The sequence below is a fragment of the Saccopteryx bilineata genome, chromosome 1 (assembly GCF_036850765.1).
Source record: "Saccopteryx bilineata isolate mSacBil1 chromosome 1, mSacBil1_pri_phased_curated, whole genome shotgun sequence".
NCBI classification, from domain to species: Eukaryota; Metazoa; Chordata; class Mammalia; order Chiroptera; family Emballonuridae; genus Saccopteryx; species Saccopteryx bilineata.
The window spans coordinates 232251935-232269626 of NC_089490.1; the positions used below are offsets into that span (position 1 = coordinate 232251935).

The window sequence follows — 17692 nt, forward strand, 5'->3', positions numbered from 1 at the left end:
TGGGAATGTTGTTTGGAGGTGCTTTTACTCTATTTTTGTTAAAAGTTAACAAAGTCAAGAATTTCTTGCAATATTTGAAGTCAAAATATTGTAAAGTGTAATTCAATTGTAAATAATATAAAAAGAAAGGGGGGGGAGTCATGTCCTGGAGCTCCTGCAGGTCTACCCTGTTACGCTTTTTACTTCAAACAGTTTATCTTGAATGCTGATGTACAAGAGATGCCCAAATTTTTGTCCTGCAAACTACTACCTTTTTTTTTTACTTTTATTTGATTCCAGCTAATGACACTGTTTTGTTCTATTCTGAATAGCTCCAGATATATAGGCAGATAGGGACCCTCAAGCCCCTCAGCGAGATCTTCTGAGCATGGCTTTTAAGGTACCAAGAGGCCGAAAAAGCCCAAAGGAGATCAGGTAAAATACTAGCTCTTGGCATACGCCCTCAGAGGCTCCAACGCTCCAACTGGAACTTCATCAGGGCCCTGCTTCAATAGTGGAAAGGATGGTCATTTAAGCCAAAGCCTGCCAGGCTTACATGCCTTTGCTGTGAGGAAGAAGGGACACACTGGAAGGTAGGCTTCCCCCTCACTCCTCTAAGGGAGGGTTCAGTCTCTTCCAGCCCTGCTCCATCCACCTGTGACCTAACCTTGCCCAGAATACTGGGATTTGCCACTGAAGGCTAAAAGGTGCCCAGGGCCGTCAGCCCCATCTACGACACTGTGGACGAGCCTGGGGTATTTCTTCCAAGTAGCTGGTAGACTGGTCTCATTTACACAAGGGTCATTTAACTAGGTCTTGCCTGAATATTCAGGTTTTTTATTCTTCCCTTGAAGATCTCTGTTGTGGGTATTGATAGTCCTGTTTTCTGCTGCTTTGATTAATATACAGTCTTTCTTTTATTCCTCCTGCCTCAATGCCCCACTCATAGTTTAGGCTAGGACCTACTCCTAATTCAGAGCTCCTTTTTTCCTTTTTTGCCAATTTACAAAATTACCTCTGCCACCCAGCTTGGTGTATCCCAAGGTTCTCCTCACCACTCCATGGCTGTAAAGCTTCAGTATAGGACCCCTGGGTTCATCTTTCCAGTTTAAAGAAAACGGAAGCTCTGTCTTCATGCGTGCTGCAGATGGCTTTTCCAGTCTACCTGGGTCATTGCCAGCTGGGAAGCAGCGGTCATTGGGACTTTGATGCTAGCTGCAGAGTGTGGAAGTGTGACAGCAATTCCAGTGCCATGTGGACTTCTCCTGAAAGTGGACTTTTCCTGGACTCCTGCTCCTGTGACAGTTTTTGATGGACTGAACTGGGGTTGGGTTGCATTTGCAGAGATTTGGAATGGTGTTGGTGCCAACTTGGACTTGGTGAACACTTTAAGGACATTACTCTTTTATAGATTCTTATTGTATTATTAGCTTAAAGAGTTTGCTTAAAGGCTTTAATTACTGTGATGTATTAGTATACTTGTTTTGGGTATCTGTTAGCATTGGCTATACTAATTTTGTGTTTATTCTGTATTTTCTCCGTCTGCCTCCAAATTAGAAAATCAGATGAGTGCAAATCTCCGCACACAAATTAAAAAGAAAAGGGGGATATGTTGTGGACCGGTAATGGCAAAAAGCCATTATAGATTCAAGGCTTGGCAGGGGCTTAAGTTCTACCCCCTCCATTCTCCATATTTGGCTTTGATGCTCTGTGTTTGCACCCACTCCCCTTCCTTCCTTGGGTTGCAGGAAGCAATATACATACCCTTCCTCTGACTCTTTGTTTTCAGATGTTTGTAAAATTCACTAATGTATACTGTTTTTGCCTTGGGAGAGTTCCTGTCTTAGCCTTTGATGTGCAACTTTGTATCAGGGTCCTTGATATGCATAGGTCCATATAATAAAGCGAACTGAGGCTGTGAGGCACTCAGATGCTGCCAGGCAGTTTGAAGAGTCCTCCCGGTCCCATCGGTTTTGTTCTGACAAAGTGTGTTTCCTTAATTCCGCACCGTTATTTGGAAGCTGCGCTGGTCCGCGGCAGAAATCAAAAAAAAAATCACAGGCCTGGCCATGTATTGTAACTTTGAAGTAGCCAATGTTCAGGCTCTAATTCCAGCTAATTGTCTTACAAGATTGTGTTAAGGTCAAAGCCAACAAATATCTCTCCAGCATCTACAAAATACATACTAGATTGCTCATTGTTATTAAAGATTCAAAGGGCATACTCTAAAATTCCACACTCCATCAGTCAGACATTTGTTGTTCATTCAGAGACCACTTATAACTGAATACAGTGTGCCAGGGACAACCCTGGTAACCAGGTTACTTCTCTGCTCTCTTTTCTAAGGGTGTCTGTGTTTCTGCTCCCACACTCTCTGATCCATAGCTGCGTGTCTCAAGTTCAATGTCCAGAATGGGGTTTCTAATTGGTCTGATGATTCATTATTACTCTCAGGACAAAGCTTCATACCATTCATACTTCAAATCATTCATACTTACATGTGGGCTGCCCTCAACCTGGCTACCCAACACACATCTCATCATGTGTGACCAGGTCGATGGGGTCAGAATATGGCCACTTTAAGGAAACCATTTTAATGGCATTTTTGGTCATTAGGGACGGTGGTTGTGACAGTAATTCTCAGAGGCAAAAAACCCACTATTCGCACACTGTATGAAATTAGTCGTCTGTAAAATAACGTAGTTTATTGACTCGTAAGAAGTATGGCTTGTGTCTTCTATAGGGTCATCTTGTTATTTCCTATTAGAACTACAGAGTTTTGGATGAACTGGAGATGATTTGCCATGTCTTCATTGAACAGATGAGAGAGAGGGGAAGAGAGAGAGGGGGCAGAGAGAGGGAGTGGGAGGGAGAGGGAAGGAGAGAGAGGGAGAGAGAGGGAGGGAGAGAAAGAGAGAGGGAGGGAGAACAAGAGAGGGAGGGAGAACAAGAGAGGGAGAGAAGGAGAGAGGGAGAGAGAGGGAGAGAGAAAGAGAAGAGGGAGAGAGAAGGAGAGAGAGGGAGTGAGAGAGGGAGAAAGAGGGAGGGAGAGAGGGAGAAAGAAGGAGAGAGAGAGGGAGAGGGGGAGAGAGAGGGAGAGACTTCAGAGGTTAAGACACTTGTGTCCGGGTTACTCAGCGAGGCAGTGGGGGTCTTCCACTCCACCATAACTTCATATCTTAACCTCATTTTTATATTTTGTCTTCTTTTGTTTTCTAAAAGCAAAACGGTAAAGTGAGAGAAGGTATTTTCTAAAGACAAACCACTAAAATGAAAAAAGAAAAGAGCCTAAGAATAGAAGAGTTCTCAAATTCTCTATGATTTAAACCTTGCTCACTGAAAGTTAGCTCAGTAAAAAGTTTGAGAGGCTGCACCTCTGATCTGATTCATGTCTACCTGCTGGAATCACCCTATTCACCATCTCTGTCTACACCACTGCAGGTCCTGACAGACAACGTTAATCATGTGTGTGGACACAGGGCATGTTCAGCCAGGCTGCGTCAGTCAGGGTCACGAAGAAATAGCTACCGTCTTCCTCTAGGAATGGGGGCTATTACATCATCTTTATTCAAAAGACAATTTTACCAAGAGAAAGATGCTAAAGAGATCTTGAATTTTTTTTCTTTGTTTTTTGCCAATTCACTCTGAGGAAACTTGGCATACTGACCAACTGGATGCCGAGGTTTAACAAGTTTTCTTGCTGATTCAGAAATTTAATTCCCCCCCCCACACACACACACACACACGAGCACATACATACACAGCTTATTTGCCTGATTATGACTCTCCCTTTAGATACATTTTCTTTCCTTACACAGATGCTAAAACTTTATTTCCTCTAAAAAAAAAAAGACAAAGGAATTTCACCCTCTCCCCATTCAGGTGCCCACCAAACTTATTTTTCATTTTAATTTCTTTCCTCAGCTCTTCCAGTCATCCATATTGCAAATTCTGATGAAGAAGGAAGAAAGTACACTGTTTTTCATGCATAACAATTTTTTAAAAATTTTATTCAGTGAGAGGAGAGGAGGCAGAGAGACAGACCTTGCATGCACCCTGACTAGGATCAACCTGGCAAGCCCACCAGAAGGCAATGCTCTGCCCATCTGGGGCGTTGATCCATTGTTCAGCAATTGAGCTCCTCTTAGCATGTGAGGCAGAGGCCATAGAGTCATCCTCAGTTCCCGGGGCCAACTCGCTCCAATAGAGCCATGACTGTAGGAAGGGAAGAGAGAAATAGATAGATGAGAGAGAGAGAGAGAGAGAGAGAGAGAGAGAGAGAGAGAGAAGAGAAGGGGAGGGGTAGAGAAGCAGAGAAGCAGATGGGTGCTTCTCCTGTGTGCCCTGACCGGGAATCAAACCCTGGGCCGATGCTCTACCACTGAGCCAACCAGCCAGGGCCAACAAACAATTTAATAAAAATTCATCTCAGCTGGACTCACAGTTGAACCACTTTTCAGCAGAGGGAGAACCTAGACCAAAGCACCTTGCAGAGAAGAATCTGGAGAAGCTGAGATGCACACAACACAAGAAAACTCACACCAATGCTGACTAATCAATGTTTCCCCCTTATCCTGGTAAGTCTTCTCCACTCTGATCTTTCAAGAGACACTGCCTAGAAAGATGAATGGAGCTAAAATAAGATGGTAGAGAAGTCAGACAGGATGGGGTCTGTTTGGATTCAGACCGGGCTGCCTTGGGAAACTATCCAAGGTTACCCAAGTGACCATGATAAAGGAAAATAAAAATAAATTAAAAGGAGTCAGATTATCCTAGTCAGAGAGTAGATTTTTAAAAATATGTGGGTGCTTAAAATCTCATTCATTCTGAGCAGTTTCAGAGGCTGAAATCTCGGTAGATTAATCAGAGGGCTGATTGTAGGCTCTGTTTATCCTAAAATCAGATGCGCCAAAGGGAAGGAAGATTAATCTGATAAAGGCATCACTATTTCTAATCGGGCTGATGGGAAAGTGCAGTTTGGGTGTGAGAAGGAACGCTGGGTGAATTATCACCGAGTGATGAACTACCCTGAAGCTGAGGCAATCAAATAGATAGCTCTAAAATGACTGCGGCATCTTTAGTCAACACTTGGGTGCGACTGCCCCCGTCCTGGCCTTCTTCACAAAGAGCAGAAGCACTTCGTCATATTTGGTGAAATTTAATCGTAATAGGAGAGCTTGATCTGAGGTGGCTACCCTTCACTTACCAAAATTAAACACCAGGACATGACATTTTGATAATATTTTCAATCCACAAAATAGTTAAAAACCCAAGAGCAGAGTGACCAAGCGTTTTTTGTTTTTTAAATTCTATCATGTATTTGTAATTTGCTCGTTGTGCACTCTTTTTAATTAAGAGCGATGTGAGACATTTGTTACTCATCCTTGTCTTTCTTAGAAATAATTTGGCAAGTAATTACTTTGTCTTCAGGAAAAAAGGTATTTGTGCCTAAATTATTATGATTGACTAGAATAAAGTCAAACTGTTTTTGTAATTGGTAGAGAAGAGTTCATTCATATTGGAGAATTTTGTTTTAAGACTTTGCTTTTGTTTGATTAGATAAAAATTTCAAAAAATAAGGATACAAGGACATGTCTCCCCAAAAGGTATCTATAATCTTAGTACTCAGAGAAAACTTCCTTTAACATTTTTGCCATATACAAATGTGTGTGTGTGTGTGTGTATATATACATATATATGTGTGTGTGTTTGTGTGTGTATGTAACACAGAAGAACATGCAGCTGCGTTTTTATAAAATCACACACATTATATAATACAATGTATGTGTGCATATACACATGTACAGACATTTTAATAGAATTAAGCTATAAGGGTTCTTTTGAATCAAGCCTTCTTTTCTTAGAAATACATTATGTTCTTTTCAGATTAACAGGTAAGGATCTATACCTTACCTGTTATGTCTCATCATTTATTTAACTTAGTAATAAGTATTCAACTTGTTTTCAACACTTGTCATTACAAACAGACTATACCTTTGAAATAAAATCTAAGTCACACACAGATATGAAGCTTTTATTTAGGCTACTTTATATTGTCAGTTAGAAATACCAGATTAATGCTCCAATGGGTAATGATATTTTATAAACCTTTGAAACAGCAATCCCACTTGGTATTATATATGAGTATTTCACACTTCCCTTTATGTATTTTTCTGGAGTCATTAAAAGGTATCTGTATTTAAGATATTGATTTCCACAGTGAAGCACCCAAAATTGTAAGTGGGGAACGGGAGTCCCTGATACCGAGTCTAAGGAACATAAGCTGCTTCAGTCTACTCTGCCTTCTCCAATGCACCAGAGCTCTCCCCTTGGATCCTGGTGTGGAAGGATACCTGGGGCATTCTAACTAGCACAGTATCCTATTTCTGCCTATTTTCCTTCAACTGTAGTGATCTGTGCTGTTTTTATCAAAAACCTCCTCTAATTCAGCTGAAAATGCTAGAATACTCCTGTTAAGTCTCACTTTGATTGTAATCACACCTCTATTTTTAAACACCTTAGCAAGCAGATACAGTACTCTTTGAGAGCCTATTCCATAGGTCTCTGTGTAGGTCTGGGTTTTGTATACTGCAAACTTTGATAATCAGAGACCCTGGACACTATTTATTTGGAATTCTATCAAGATTCAAATAACACATGTATTGAATATAGTATTTTAAACTAACTATCAGTATAGTTTTGAGAAATGTTTTGCTTTTAGACACCATAGCATTTTTCTCTGTGTTGTATAAAACTATTTTATTGTATTAGTTAATATAAAGAGAAAGGGCACTTCAGATTTTTGTTAGTTGTATTTCTTAACCTATTTTGAGTCCATCTGGAGATTTGAAAAAAAAGAACCCACCAGATAGAAGGTGAGAGAAGACAATTTGACTTTGGGTGAGGGGTATGCAGCATAATCAAATGTCAAAATAATCTGGAGATATTTTCTCTGAACATATGTACCCTGATTTGTCAATGTCACCACATTAAAATTAATTTTAAAAATGTGAAAAAAAAGGAGAACCCATGATTTTTTAAATGTTAAAAACCATTTGACTAGAATAAAAAAAATGTGTCTTTAATATTATTATAGCATGGCTTTTAAAATGCTTGACAGTTAAATTATTCTTTTTTGATTTTTTTTGTTACTTAAAATAGTGTTTGAAGTACTTAGCAAAAATGCATACCTTTATAAAATTTGTCCAGCTTTTGAATATAATTTTCCATACTTGGAGAAGAGGTCAAATGATGGTAATACAGTTTGAAAATCCTAGAAGGAAAAAGAGCAAAGATCACCACAGAGCTCTAATTCAGTGGTCCCCAAACTTGGGCCGTGGACCGGTATCAGTCCATGGGCCATTTGGTACCAGTCCGCAGAGAAAGAATAAATAACTTACATTATTTCCGTTTTATTTATATTTAAGTCTGAAGGATGTTTTATTTTCAAAAAATGACCAGATTCCCTCTGTTACATCCGTCTAAGACTCAATCTTGACGCTTGTCTTGGTCATGTGATACATTTATCTGTCCCATCCTACAGGCCAGTCCGTGAAAATATTTTCTGAACTTAAACTGGTTCGTGGCCCAAAAAAGGTTGGAGACCACTGCTCTAACTGACTTTGTATTATCATTATTATTATTATTGGTTTTAAATATATATAACAATAATTAAATTTTTGAAAAAAGAAATGAAGAAATCACTAGTTTTATTTAAATAATCTTAAACCTTTTGATATTTAGTAATTACATTTAGTTTTCATTTTAATATAATAGATAATTTTGAATATGTAAAACACCTCTTTAAAATGTACATTTCAATTTTTGTTTTTTTATATTTATTTCATATTACTTCAGATAAAAAATATTCACATTGTATATACTTTATCTTCTCTTTTTTCTTTTCTTTACTTTTTTTTTTTTTTTTGTATTTTTCCAAAGTTAGGAGCAGGGAGGTAGTCAGACTCCCGCACACACCGACCAGGATCCACCCGGGATGCCCACCAGGGGGCGATACTCTGCCCATCTGGGGCATTGCTCCATTGCGGCCGGAGCCATTTGAGCACCTGAGGCAGAGGCCATGAAGCTGTCCTTAGTGCTCAGGCCAACCTTGCTCCAATGAGCTTCAGCTTTAGGAGGGGATGAGAGAGATAGAGAGGAAGGAGAGGGGAAAGGGTGGAGAAGCAGATAGTTGCTTCTCCTGTGTGCCCTGGCTGGGAATCAAACCCAGGACTTCCACACACCAGGCCTACGCTCTACCGCTGAGCCAACCGGCCAGGGCCACATTGTATATACTTTAAATGCATTGAATGCATATAGTAGAAAAGAAGATATAAAAATCAATAATCTAAGCTTCCACTTTAGGAAACTAGATACAAGTGAGCAGAAAAAAAGACATAATAAAATCAGAGCAAAACTTAAGAGACTGAAATGGAATCGTAAAAATCAACAAAATCAAAAAAGCTGGTTCTTTGAAAAGATCAATACAATTGATAAACACCCAGCAAGGATAGATAAGAAACTAGAGAGAAGACACAAATTACTAATAATTACTAAAAGAGATGGGTGATCACTACTGATGCCATGGACGTTAAAAGGATAAATAAAGAAGTATTATGAACAGTTGACCACAACTTGATAACTAAGATGAAATGGACCAATTCCTTAAAAGATATAGCCTATCAACACTCACATGAGGAGATTAACTGCTAAAGACAGGTCACATCGTGTCCACAGTTATATTCCGAGGGTTTAGCACAGCATCTGGTACAAAATATGATAGATGCTTAATATTATCTGGCCCAAGGAGTGATTGAATGATGAATACACAGACTTGGCCCCGGGGAAACATGAACCTGTTTCCAGTCTGAGAGGCTGAGCCATCTGGGTTAGTCCATCCTTACTCTCTCATTCAACCCCATCACTCTAGAGACCAAGGAAAGAAGATGGAAACTGTACGCCCTGGACTACATCATCAAAATTTACTTGTGACGCCTGACCTGTGGTGGCGCAGTGGATAAAGCGTCGACCTGGAAATGCTGAGGTCGTCGGTTCGAAACCCTGGGCTTGCCTGGTCAAGGCACATATGGGAGTTGATGCTTCCAGCTCCTCCCCCCTTCTATCTCTCCTCTCTCTCTCTCCCTCTCTGTCTCTCTCTCTCCCCTTCTCTCTCCTCTCTATAATGAATTAAAAAAAAATTAAAAAAAAAATTTACTTGTGACCCTAAAATCAATCCTCAGAGTGTAAAGTCATGGTGCACTTTTGACCGGTCACAGGAAAGCAACAAAAGACAATAGAAATGTGAAATCTGCACCAAATAAAAGAAAAACTCTCCCAGGTTCATACCTATTCAGTGCAGTTCAATGTGGGCTCACACACAGATTTTTTTGGGCTCCTTAGGTAGCTATCCCATATAGCCTCTACAGACTCGTCACTGACTGATGGCCTACCAGAACAGGGTTTCTCCACCAAACTGCCGGTTTCCTTCAACTGCTTATCCCACCCAGTAATGTTATGCCTATGTGGTGGTGCTTCGTTATAAACGTGCCAATATTCACGTTGCACTTTGGTCACCGATTCAAATTTAGCGAGCCACAGAACACACTGAACTTTCCTCTGTACCGTCCACATCTCAACTGGCATGGCCGTGGGCTGCTCTGCTGAATACAGGGTGTTACATAATCATCTGCGCATGTGCACATGCTGCCACATCATCCTACAGAAACTAGGAGGGTTTTCCTTTTATTTGGTGCAGATTTCACATTTCTATCGTCTTTTGTTGCTTTCCTGTGACCGGTCAAAAGTGCACCATGACTTTACAAACACACTGTAGATATGAGCAGGGTGGTGAAAAACTTGAGTCAATCAACACACACATTTCCAGCTGAGGCGTGCGCTCTAGTGCTCTACTTAGTGCCGTATTTTTCACATTTTTTTCTTTGGGTTGGTAATTTCACTGTTTAACATGGACCCCAAGCATACTGCTGATTACTGTCTAGTGTTCTTAAGTGTCAGAAAGGTGCCATCATGCCTCCAAGGGCACAAGTAACACTGGACAGACAGACCAACGATTGAATGAGAAAATGGCTAGGTAAAATGAATTAATTGATTCAAAATATTGTTTGCTACTCTTTACGGGTAAGTTGTAAATAACTCTTCATGAACACTAACCCAAAATTTTAGTTTTGTGAGGCTTTCTGGTCCCCGAGGAAGAGGTTCAGTGAGTGATGGGTCCCAGCCCATAATCCTTCATTCCCTATTCATATCCTTCAAGCAGCATGATGCAAGAGAGACATTTGGAGAAAGAAAGGTCTGTTAATAATGTTTACCTATTTCTTTCATTGATAACACAAATGGTGCCATATGCCAAAAAATAATTGGCCAGTAAAAATGTTCACGTTGAAACTAACACGTGATGTGTAGTCTGGGTAAGTAGCTGGTGGGGAATTGTTCCTTTTAAGATAGCAGTGACTCTCTTTTGTCAAGGTAGCCTGTTTTTTCGGCAAAGGTATAATCATATGAGAAAAAGTGATCCCCCTGTAACAGACATAATGACAGAATGCATCGTTTCCTCCACTTTTCTTAAAATTGTTCACATCAGAAATTTGGTGCTGGGATGTATTATAATGTCTTGGCTAGCTGGCAGGGAGGCTCTGGCATGCCATGCCTTGTTCATTTTCTGATTACCCCTGAAGAAGCAAACATCCTGGAACAATACACTGGCTAATTTAAAAAGCACAGCTAACTAAAACAGAAGGCAATTTTCTACTTATGTTAATGGCTTTAAAAGTGTAAATCTTACCCTTGGAATCAACTAGTCATCAGATCTTAAAACAAACAGTAATACTGCCTTGCTTTCATTTAAGGCAACAGGTCTCCTTGTGCAGTCGATCATTTTGATCAAACGTTTTCTGCTTGTCGGTTTACTCTTTCACTGTGAAAATGTGTGTGATAATATTTGGTATTAAAATCAAGAAATTAGTCTCGCAGCAGGGAGTCTGCTAACAACACTCTTTTAATTTTATCCTTCAAGCAGTGGCAGAAAACATATTAATTGCAGTATAATTCATACCACAAATATTTCATTTTAATTACGCTTAATTTTTGTCAAGCTCAAAAAATGTCGAGTTCTGACACAGTGTTTTCTCACAAGTTTTTTTTTAAGTGGGAGAATTAAAATCAAACCTTGTTTCTGAAAGAAATTATGAAAGATTTCTAATTACTGCTTATGTTTTTGAAAAATGGCTAATCTGGTAGCCCCAAAATAACATCTGGGAATGTATGAACTTGAAGCTTTATTACTCAGTATTTATAATTCTTAATAATATACATGCATCATTAACATGATGAAATTCTCACAGGAAGGATTTTTTTTCTTGTAATTATAGGATATATCAGTAACTGTCATTGGATGGTAAATTTTCTCTATAGAAATGTTTCTGTTAATTTCTCTCAGGAAAATTAAGACAAGAATAAGTAAAACTGATTACTGCTTATACAGAGTGCTGAAGAAAAGAATATTTACCCTGAACAGAAATGGAAAGAAAAATGTCAAAACGGCAATGCTGAACACTATCATGTTCAGCCAAAATTTAGTAAGCTCTTCCTCGGTGCAAATCCTTCTCAAACATTGTCTCACATAAAAACTGATGATCCCTTGTCCTGAAAAGCCCTCTCTCCTCAGATGCCAATGGACTCTCCCTTCACTGCATCCTCTGGTGCACAGCTGTGCCATCCTCACAGCCCAGTTCTGGTGTTTGTTTCGTATGACAGAGATTCTTTACAGGTGTCAGCTCCCCACTAGAGGATCAGGCTCCTGGGGGTGGAACTCAGGCCGTCTGTGCTTCTATCCACCATCTACCACATTCAAATATTCTTGAGACTAAATAAAATGTTCTGGGTGTTCTCTTTTTGGAAACACCACTATTATTTTCAAAACTCCTCTATAAAAGTGACATAGACCCATAGTGTAAAATTATTCATTGGGAACACTTCTATTGATAGTTTTAAGATGGCAGAGCAATGAACTTCCTGCCTTATCCTTTCAGAAATGACCCCCCTCCAAACACGGAAGATTATAAACATCTACAAAACTGCATCTTCAGGATAACTAGGAGACAGCAGTGACCTCAAATCATAATTTGTGTCGAGAGCCAGCTGAGGAGTGAAACCAGACCAGACCTAAAGGGAAGGGAGAGCCGGCACCTCTGTGTCTGGAGAGGGGGTGCCAATGGAGCACCCCCTGCTCTTCCCACCTGAGCCCAGAGTGCTCAGCATGAGAAGTTAACCAGAAGGTAAGAGGTGACAATGGTCTCTAGAAGGGAGGACTTTACTCGAAAGATGAGTGGGGCGGGTCAGGTGAATATCACTTAGCATTACAGATCTTTGTACATGTTCTATATGATAAAAATAAAGTAATTACTGCAACAAAATGTTTACCAGTCCTCTTAGATTTATACTTTGCCTTTACACTTGGACACTTTTACTAACTGCATTCCTCTTGCCCTGTTTTTTTATTGTTTTTATAAAATACCAAAACATATAATTTCTCATTTTTTAAAATTTTCCTTTCATTTTTTACATTCTACATTGTTAACAATACTTCCCTTAAGCAAGTCTACATAGTAAACCATAAAAATGCAGATGAGATAGTCAACAGACATTAATGTATTTTATAATGCCAAATCCCTTCATAAGCTTTGGCAAAATTATGTACACATTTACTAGTTGATGTACAATGCTCAGTGTCTATATTTGAACCAACATTACTAAATATGATGATCTATTTTTCTGAACTCATGTCCTTTTCCCAAACTAAATCAAATTAAGAAAGCAATGGGAATTTTCTCACAAGCTATTTCATACACGGGTGCCCTTGAACTTTACTGAGTCTGAACTCAAAAATAAGTAGGTGAAACACTTTGGCATTCAAAATACTAAGGGATGTTTATTGCTGGTGCCATTAAGAGTGCAATTTATTGCAGAACATTTAAATATAACTCTTAATTTGTTTAAACTTTATCAATGAAAGGTTATTAAATTCTGGAACTTTGATATATGATATATAAGAATTTAATCTCAATATTTAATACATTATTTCATTCTTATTTTTGAATAATATTAAATTATTTAAAGGTTAAGAGGATATAAAAATAGAACAACTGACATGATTATGGCCCTTGGAAACTCTATGTTTGGCATGGTCACACAATATAGGAGAAAATACCTCTTGAATAAAGTTAAGTTCAACTCGGTATGTAGTGTCTTAACCACACCACTTTTGTTCTACAGGTAAAAATTTATAAGAAACAAAATAAAAAGTAAGTATCTCACTGTGGCCAATATATAACAACTACTAATTCATTGACATTTCTTTTTAAATGTACTTTAAAACTAAACCATTAATAGGTTATAGTCTTAGTAAATGAATTCCAGGAAATTAATACTTAAAAAGTGTTTGAGAAACTCTGAAGTGTTAAGTAGGTTAACCACACCTGTAATGTTGCTGCATTTACTGTTCTATTTAATGAGCCCTTTTTAAAAGAAATATAAAATAAATTCAACATAAGAAAGAATAAAACAACTAAAAAAGCATTTCTAAGTAGTTCAGATTGGCTCTGATGCAAATAGGTTAAAATCTTTACTAGTGTATTAGTATGCCTTATATCCGTTACCAATCTGAAGGTTAATATAAATGATTAATAGAAAATATCTCTGAATTAAACTTGGTAGATTAAATCTGTTCTAAACCAAATTTTTCAGATGTAATTTATAGTTTCTTTTTAACAAATTTTGACAAGTATATCTTTACTGTACTTAAGGAAATAAAAAGTATAAGAATTGTTTCATATTGAAAAGTCACATTAAAACCCTACTTTCCCATGAATATAATATTCATGTGCTAAACTGAAATAATTATGAGTTGTAGGTTCTTTTCTTCAAACATTTAGCAATGTAGTTTAGAATATTAATGTGTAATACTTTATGTATTTCTATGTTGACATATGTTTAGCTAATATAGAGTATGATATAGGTGTTAGTCATCATTAATGATATTTCTAGAAAACCCATTAGTTTCCAAGACCTTGGAAATTAATGGCAAAGGTACTTCAATTAGTTTTGTCTGCTCTCCAAGTATATGGTTAGGGCCTATCCAAATTTTCAAAACTGTTAATATGATTTACTGGATATTAACCTCACACAATGTCCCATTAAGCTCTTATCCATCATGGGGGCTAGTTAATTAGCCTACAGGAAGAATTTTTTCTTCCAAGAAATCTTACATTTAGAGCCTTAAGAAAATCTCTTTTCTATCTCTGCCATCCATAATCCCAAGGAAGAATTGGATCAGGATGCAGGAAAAAAAACTGCCAACAATTACTAATACCTGTGTTCTCATGGGCAGAATTGAAGTAATCACAAAGGACCTGGTGCTCAGTGATACCAAGAGGTCTTTCGAAGTCTTCAAGTAGCAGATAATTCTAAGTAAAGTGTTCTGAATTTCCTCCTTCTTACTTATTTAATTTTTTAAAAAAGTTTTCAATTACAGGTGACATTCAATATTAAATAAGTTTCAGGTGCACAGCAGAGTGTTTAGATATTTATATATCTTCCTAGGTCAGGGGTCGGGAACCTATGGCTCATGAGCCAGATGTGGCTCTTTTGATGGCTGCATCTGGCTCACAGACAAATCTTTAATAAAAAAAGTAATAATGTTAAAAATATAAAACATTCTCATGTATTACAATCCATTCATTTCCTACCAATCATGTTCATGGTTGCGGGTTGCTGGAGCCAATCACAGCTGTCCTCCGGGGCAACACCAGATTTTTATTGGATAATGTGTAACGTACACGGGTCGTTGTGAGGGTCAGAAAGTAAAGTTCCCTCCTTTTAATCAAGTAGTCAGCTAGCTAATTGCAGAAACCCTTTTGACAAAGAAGATGGCTAAAAGAAAAAAAGATGAGGAGTATTGTACTTTTCAGCAGGAATGGACAGAGGAATTCGCCTTTGTGGAGAGAGCAGGTTCTGCAGTGTGTCTAAAATGCAATGATAAAATTGCATTGATGAAACGGTCAGATATAAAGCTGCACTTTGACACACACCATACTACATTTGCATTGAAATATCCAGCGGAAGACAGCAGGAAGAAAGCATGTCAAGAGCTACTGTGCAGAGTGCAAGCTAGTCAGCAGCAACTCCGTGTTTGGACCCAACAAAGTGACTGGAATTCGGCTAGCTTTGTTGGTGCTTTAGCAATTGTGAGAAACGGAAAGCCATTCGCAGATGGGGAGTATGCCAAAATATTCATGCTTGATGTTGCCAGTGAACTTTTTGACGACTTTTCAGGTAAAGAGAAGATAATCAAACGAATAAAAGACATGCCTCTGTTGGCAAGAACTGTTCACGATCGTACCATCATGATGGCAAATCAAACTGAGGCAACACAAGTGAAGGACATAAATGCAGCACCATTCTTTTCTCTCTCTTTGGATGAGTCAACAGATGTTAAGCCATTTATCCCAGTTCAGCATGATTGCAAGGTATGCTGTTGGTGACACACTACGTGAGGAAAGTCTTGCTGTTTTGCCTATGAAAGAGACAACAAGAGGGCCTCTCATTGTTTATTCAAGTCTTTCACTGAGTTCGCTGAAGAAAAAAATCTACTGATGGATAAACTTATTTCGGTGTGTACTGATGGTGCTCCGTGCATGGTGGGGAAAAACAGAGGATTCGTAGCGCCTCTTTGTGAACATGAAAAGAGACCCATCCTAAGTTTTCACTGCATCCTACATCAGGAGGTGCTTTGTGCTCAGATGTGTGGCGAGCAGCTTGGTGAGGTGATGTCACTGGTCATTCGGTGGTCAACTTTATTGTTTCCCGAGCTTTCAGGGGTCCCCAAACTTTTTACACAGGGGGCCAGTTCACTGTCCCTCAGACCATTGGAGGGCTGCCACATACAGTGCTCCTCTGACTGACCACCAATGAAAGAGGTACACCTTCTGGAAGTGCGGGGGGGGGGGGGGATAAATGGCCTCAGGGGCCACATGCGGCCCGAGGGCCGTAGTTTGGGGATGCCTGCAATGATTGCAAGTTTAAAACATTGCTGGATGAAGTTGGGAATAATCCTGGTCTGCTTCTGCATAGCAATGTGCATTGGTTGTCAAGAGAGAAGGTGCTCAGCTGTTTCGTGGCTTATCTGAGCAAAATCTAGACTTTTCTTTAAATGAAAAATGTCGAGCATCTTGAGTTAGCTAACACTGAGTGGCTCCTGAAGTTCTACTATCTCGTGGACATGACTGAACATCTGAACCAGCTCAATGTGAAAATGCAAGGCATTGGAAATACAGTCTTATCCCTTCAACAAGCAGTGTTTGTATTTGAAAACAAGCTGGAACTCTTCATCGCCGACACTGAAACAGGTCGTTTACTACACTTTGAAAAACTGGGAGAGTTTAAAGATGCATGCACAGCAAGTGGCCCTGCTCAACATCTTGATCTCCAGCATCTAGCGGGCTTCACATCTAATCTCCTGCAGTCATTCAAAGTGCGCTTTGGAGAATTTCGTGAGTGCACTCGTCTTTTTAAGTTCATCACCCATCCACAAGAGTGTGCAGTGGACAGTGCCGACCTGAGTTACATCCCCGTTGTTTCCATCAGAGATTTTGAGCTACAAGCTGCTGACCTGAAGGCCTCAGACATGTGGGTGAATAAGTTCAAGTCAACGAATGAAGATTTAGAAAGACTTGCACGAAAGCAAGCAGAGTTGGGGAGCAAGCACAAGTGGGGAGAAATGAAAAAACTTCAACCCGCAGACCAGCTGATTGTCAAAACTTGGAGCATGCTTCCCGTCACATACCACTCACTGCAGCGTGTGAATATTGCTATACTGACAATGTTTGGCTCTACGTATGCATGTGAGCAGTCTTTCTCACATCTAAAGAAAATTAAGACCAACCTACGATCACGTTTAATGGATGGAAGTCTCAACACCTGTAGGAAGCTTAACCTCACCATGTATCAACCAAACTACAAAGCCATCAGCAAAACCATGCAGCACCATAAGTCGCATTAATGGTAAGAAGTACTTTATTTATCACTAGTTAGCAACAGCATAACAACGTTATTAAAAAGAATTCAGAGACTTACTGTACTTTAAAAGTGTTGGTCTTACATAAAATGCACACATTTACTTGTATTTAGTGTTAAACATATTGTATGGCTCTCACAGAATTACATTTTAAAATATGTGGCATTCATGGCTCTCTCAGCCAAAAAGGTTTCTGACCCCTGTCCTAGGTGGTCCCTCTTTATAAGTCTAGTGGCCCCTAGTCACTACACCTAGCTATTACATGCTCTTTATTTTCCACTTTCACAAATTCTAGTTTGCACCTGCATCTGAAAGCATCAGAAAGGCTTTCTTAAATATTGTGTTAACTGGGGTTAGACTCAGCTGCACCTGATAGAAAGCCCACATTAACAGTGCCTTAGACAACTGCGAAGTATATTTCACTTTTACACAGAAGCCCAGGGTTGGTGTGAGAGTCCGCGGTGTGCAGGACCCAGCGTTCTTTCATAGCTTTGCTCTGTCTATCGAGGCCTGCATTGACCCAAGGATTACAATATGATTGAAGGTGTCAGTCAATGTCTAGCTTTCAAACCCCCATTCCAGACTTCCAGGAGGAAGGCAAGAGGCGAATGACATTTACTTGTC

General features: G+C 39.2%; 1 protein-coding gene across 1 annotated transcript in view; it reads right to left on the reverse strand.

Annotated features, from left to right (window-relative positions):
* Positions 1–4018: 4018 nt before the first annotated feature.
* The window catches only part of SPATA17 (spermatogenesis associated 17), a 106339-nt gene continuing 92665 nt past the window's right edge, over positions 4019–17692 (reverse strand). The window contains exons 10-11 of the mRNA XM_066253512.1: positions 7170–7252; positions 4019–4194 (exon numbers count right to left, since the gene is read on the reverse strand). Coding sequence (XP_066109609.1) covers positions 7172–7252 — 81 coding nt within the window. The 3' untranslated portion in view covers positions 4019–4194; positions 7170–7171. The remainder of the gene's footprint in view (positions 4195–7169; positions 7253–17692) is intronic.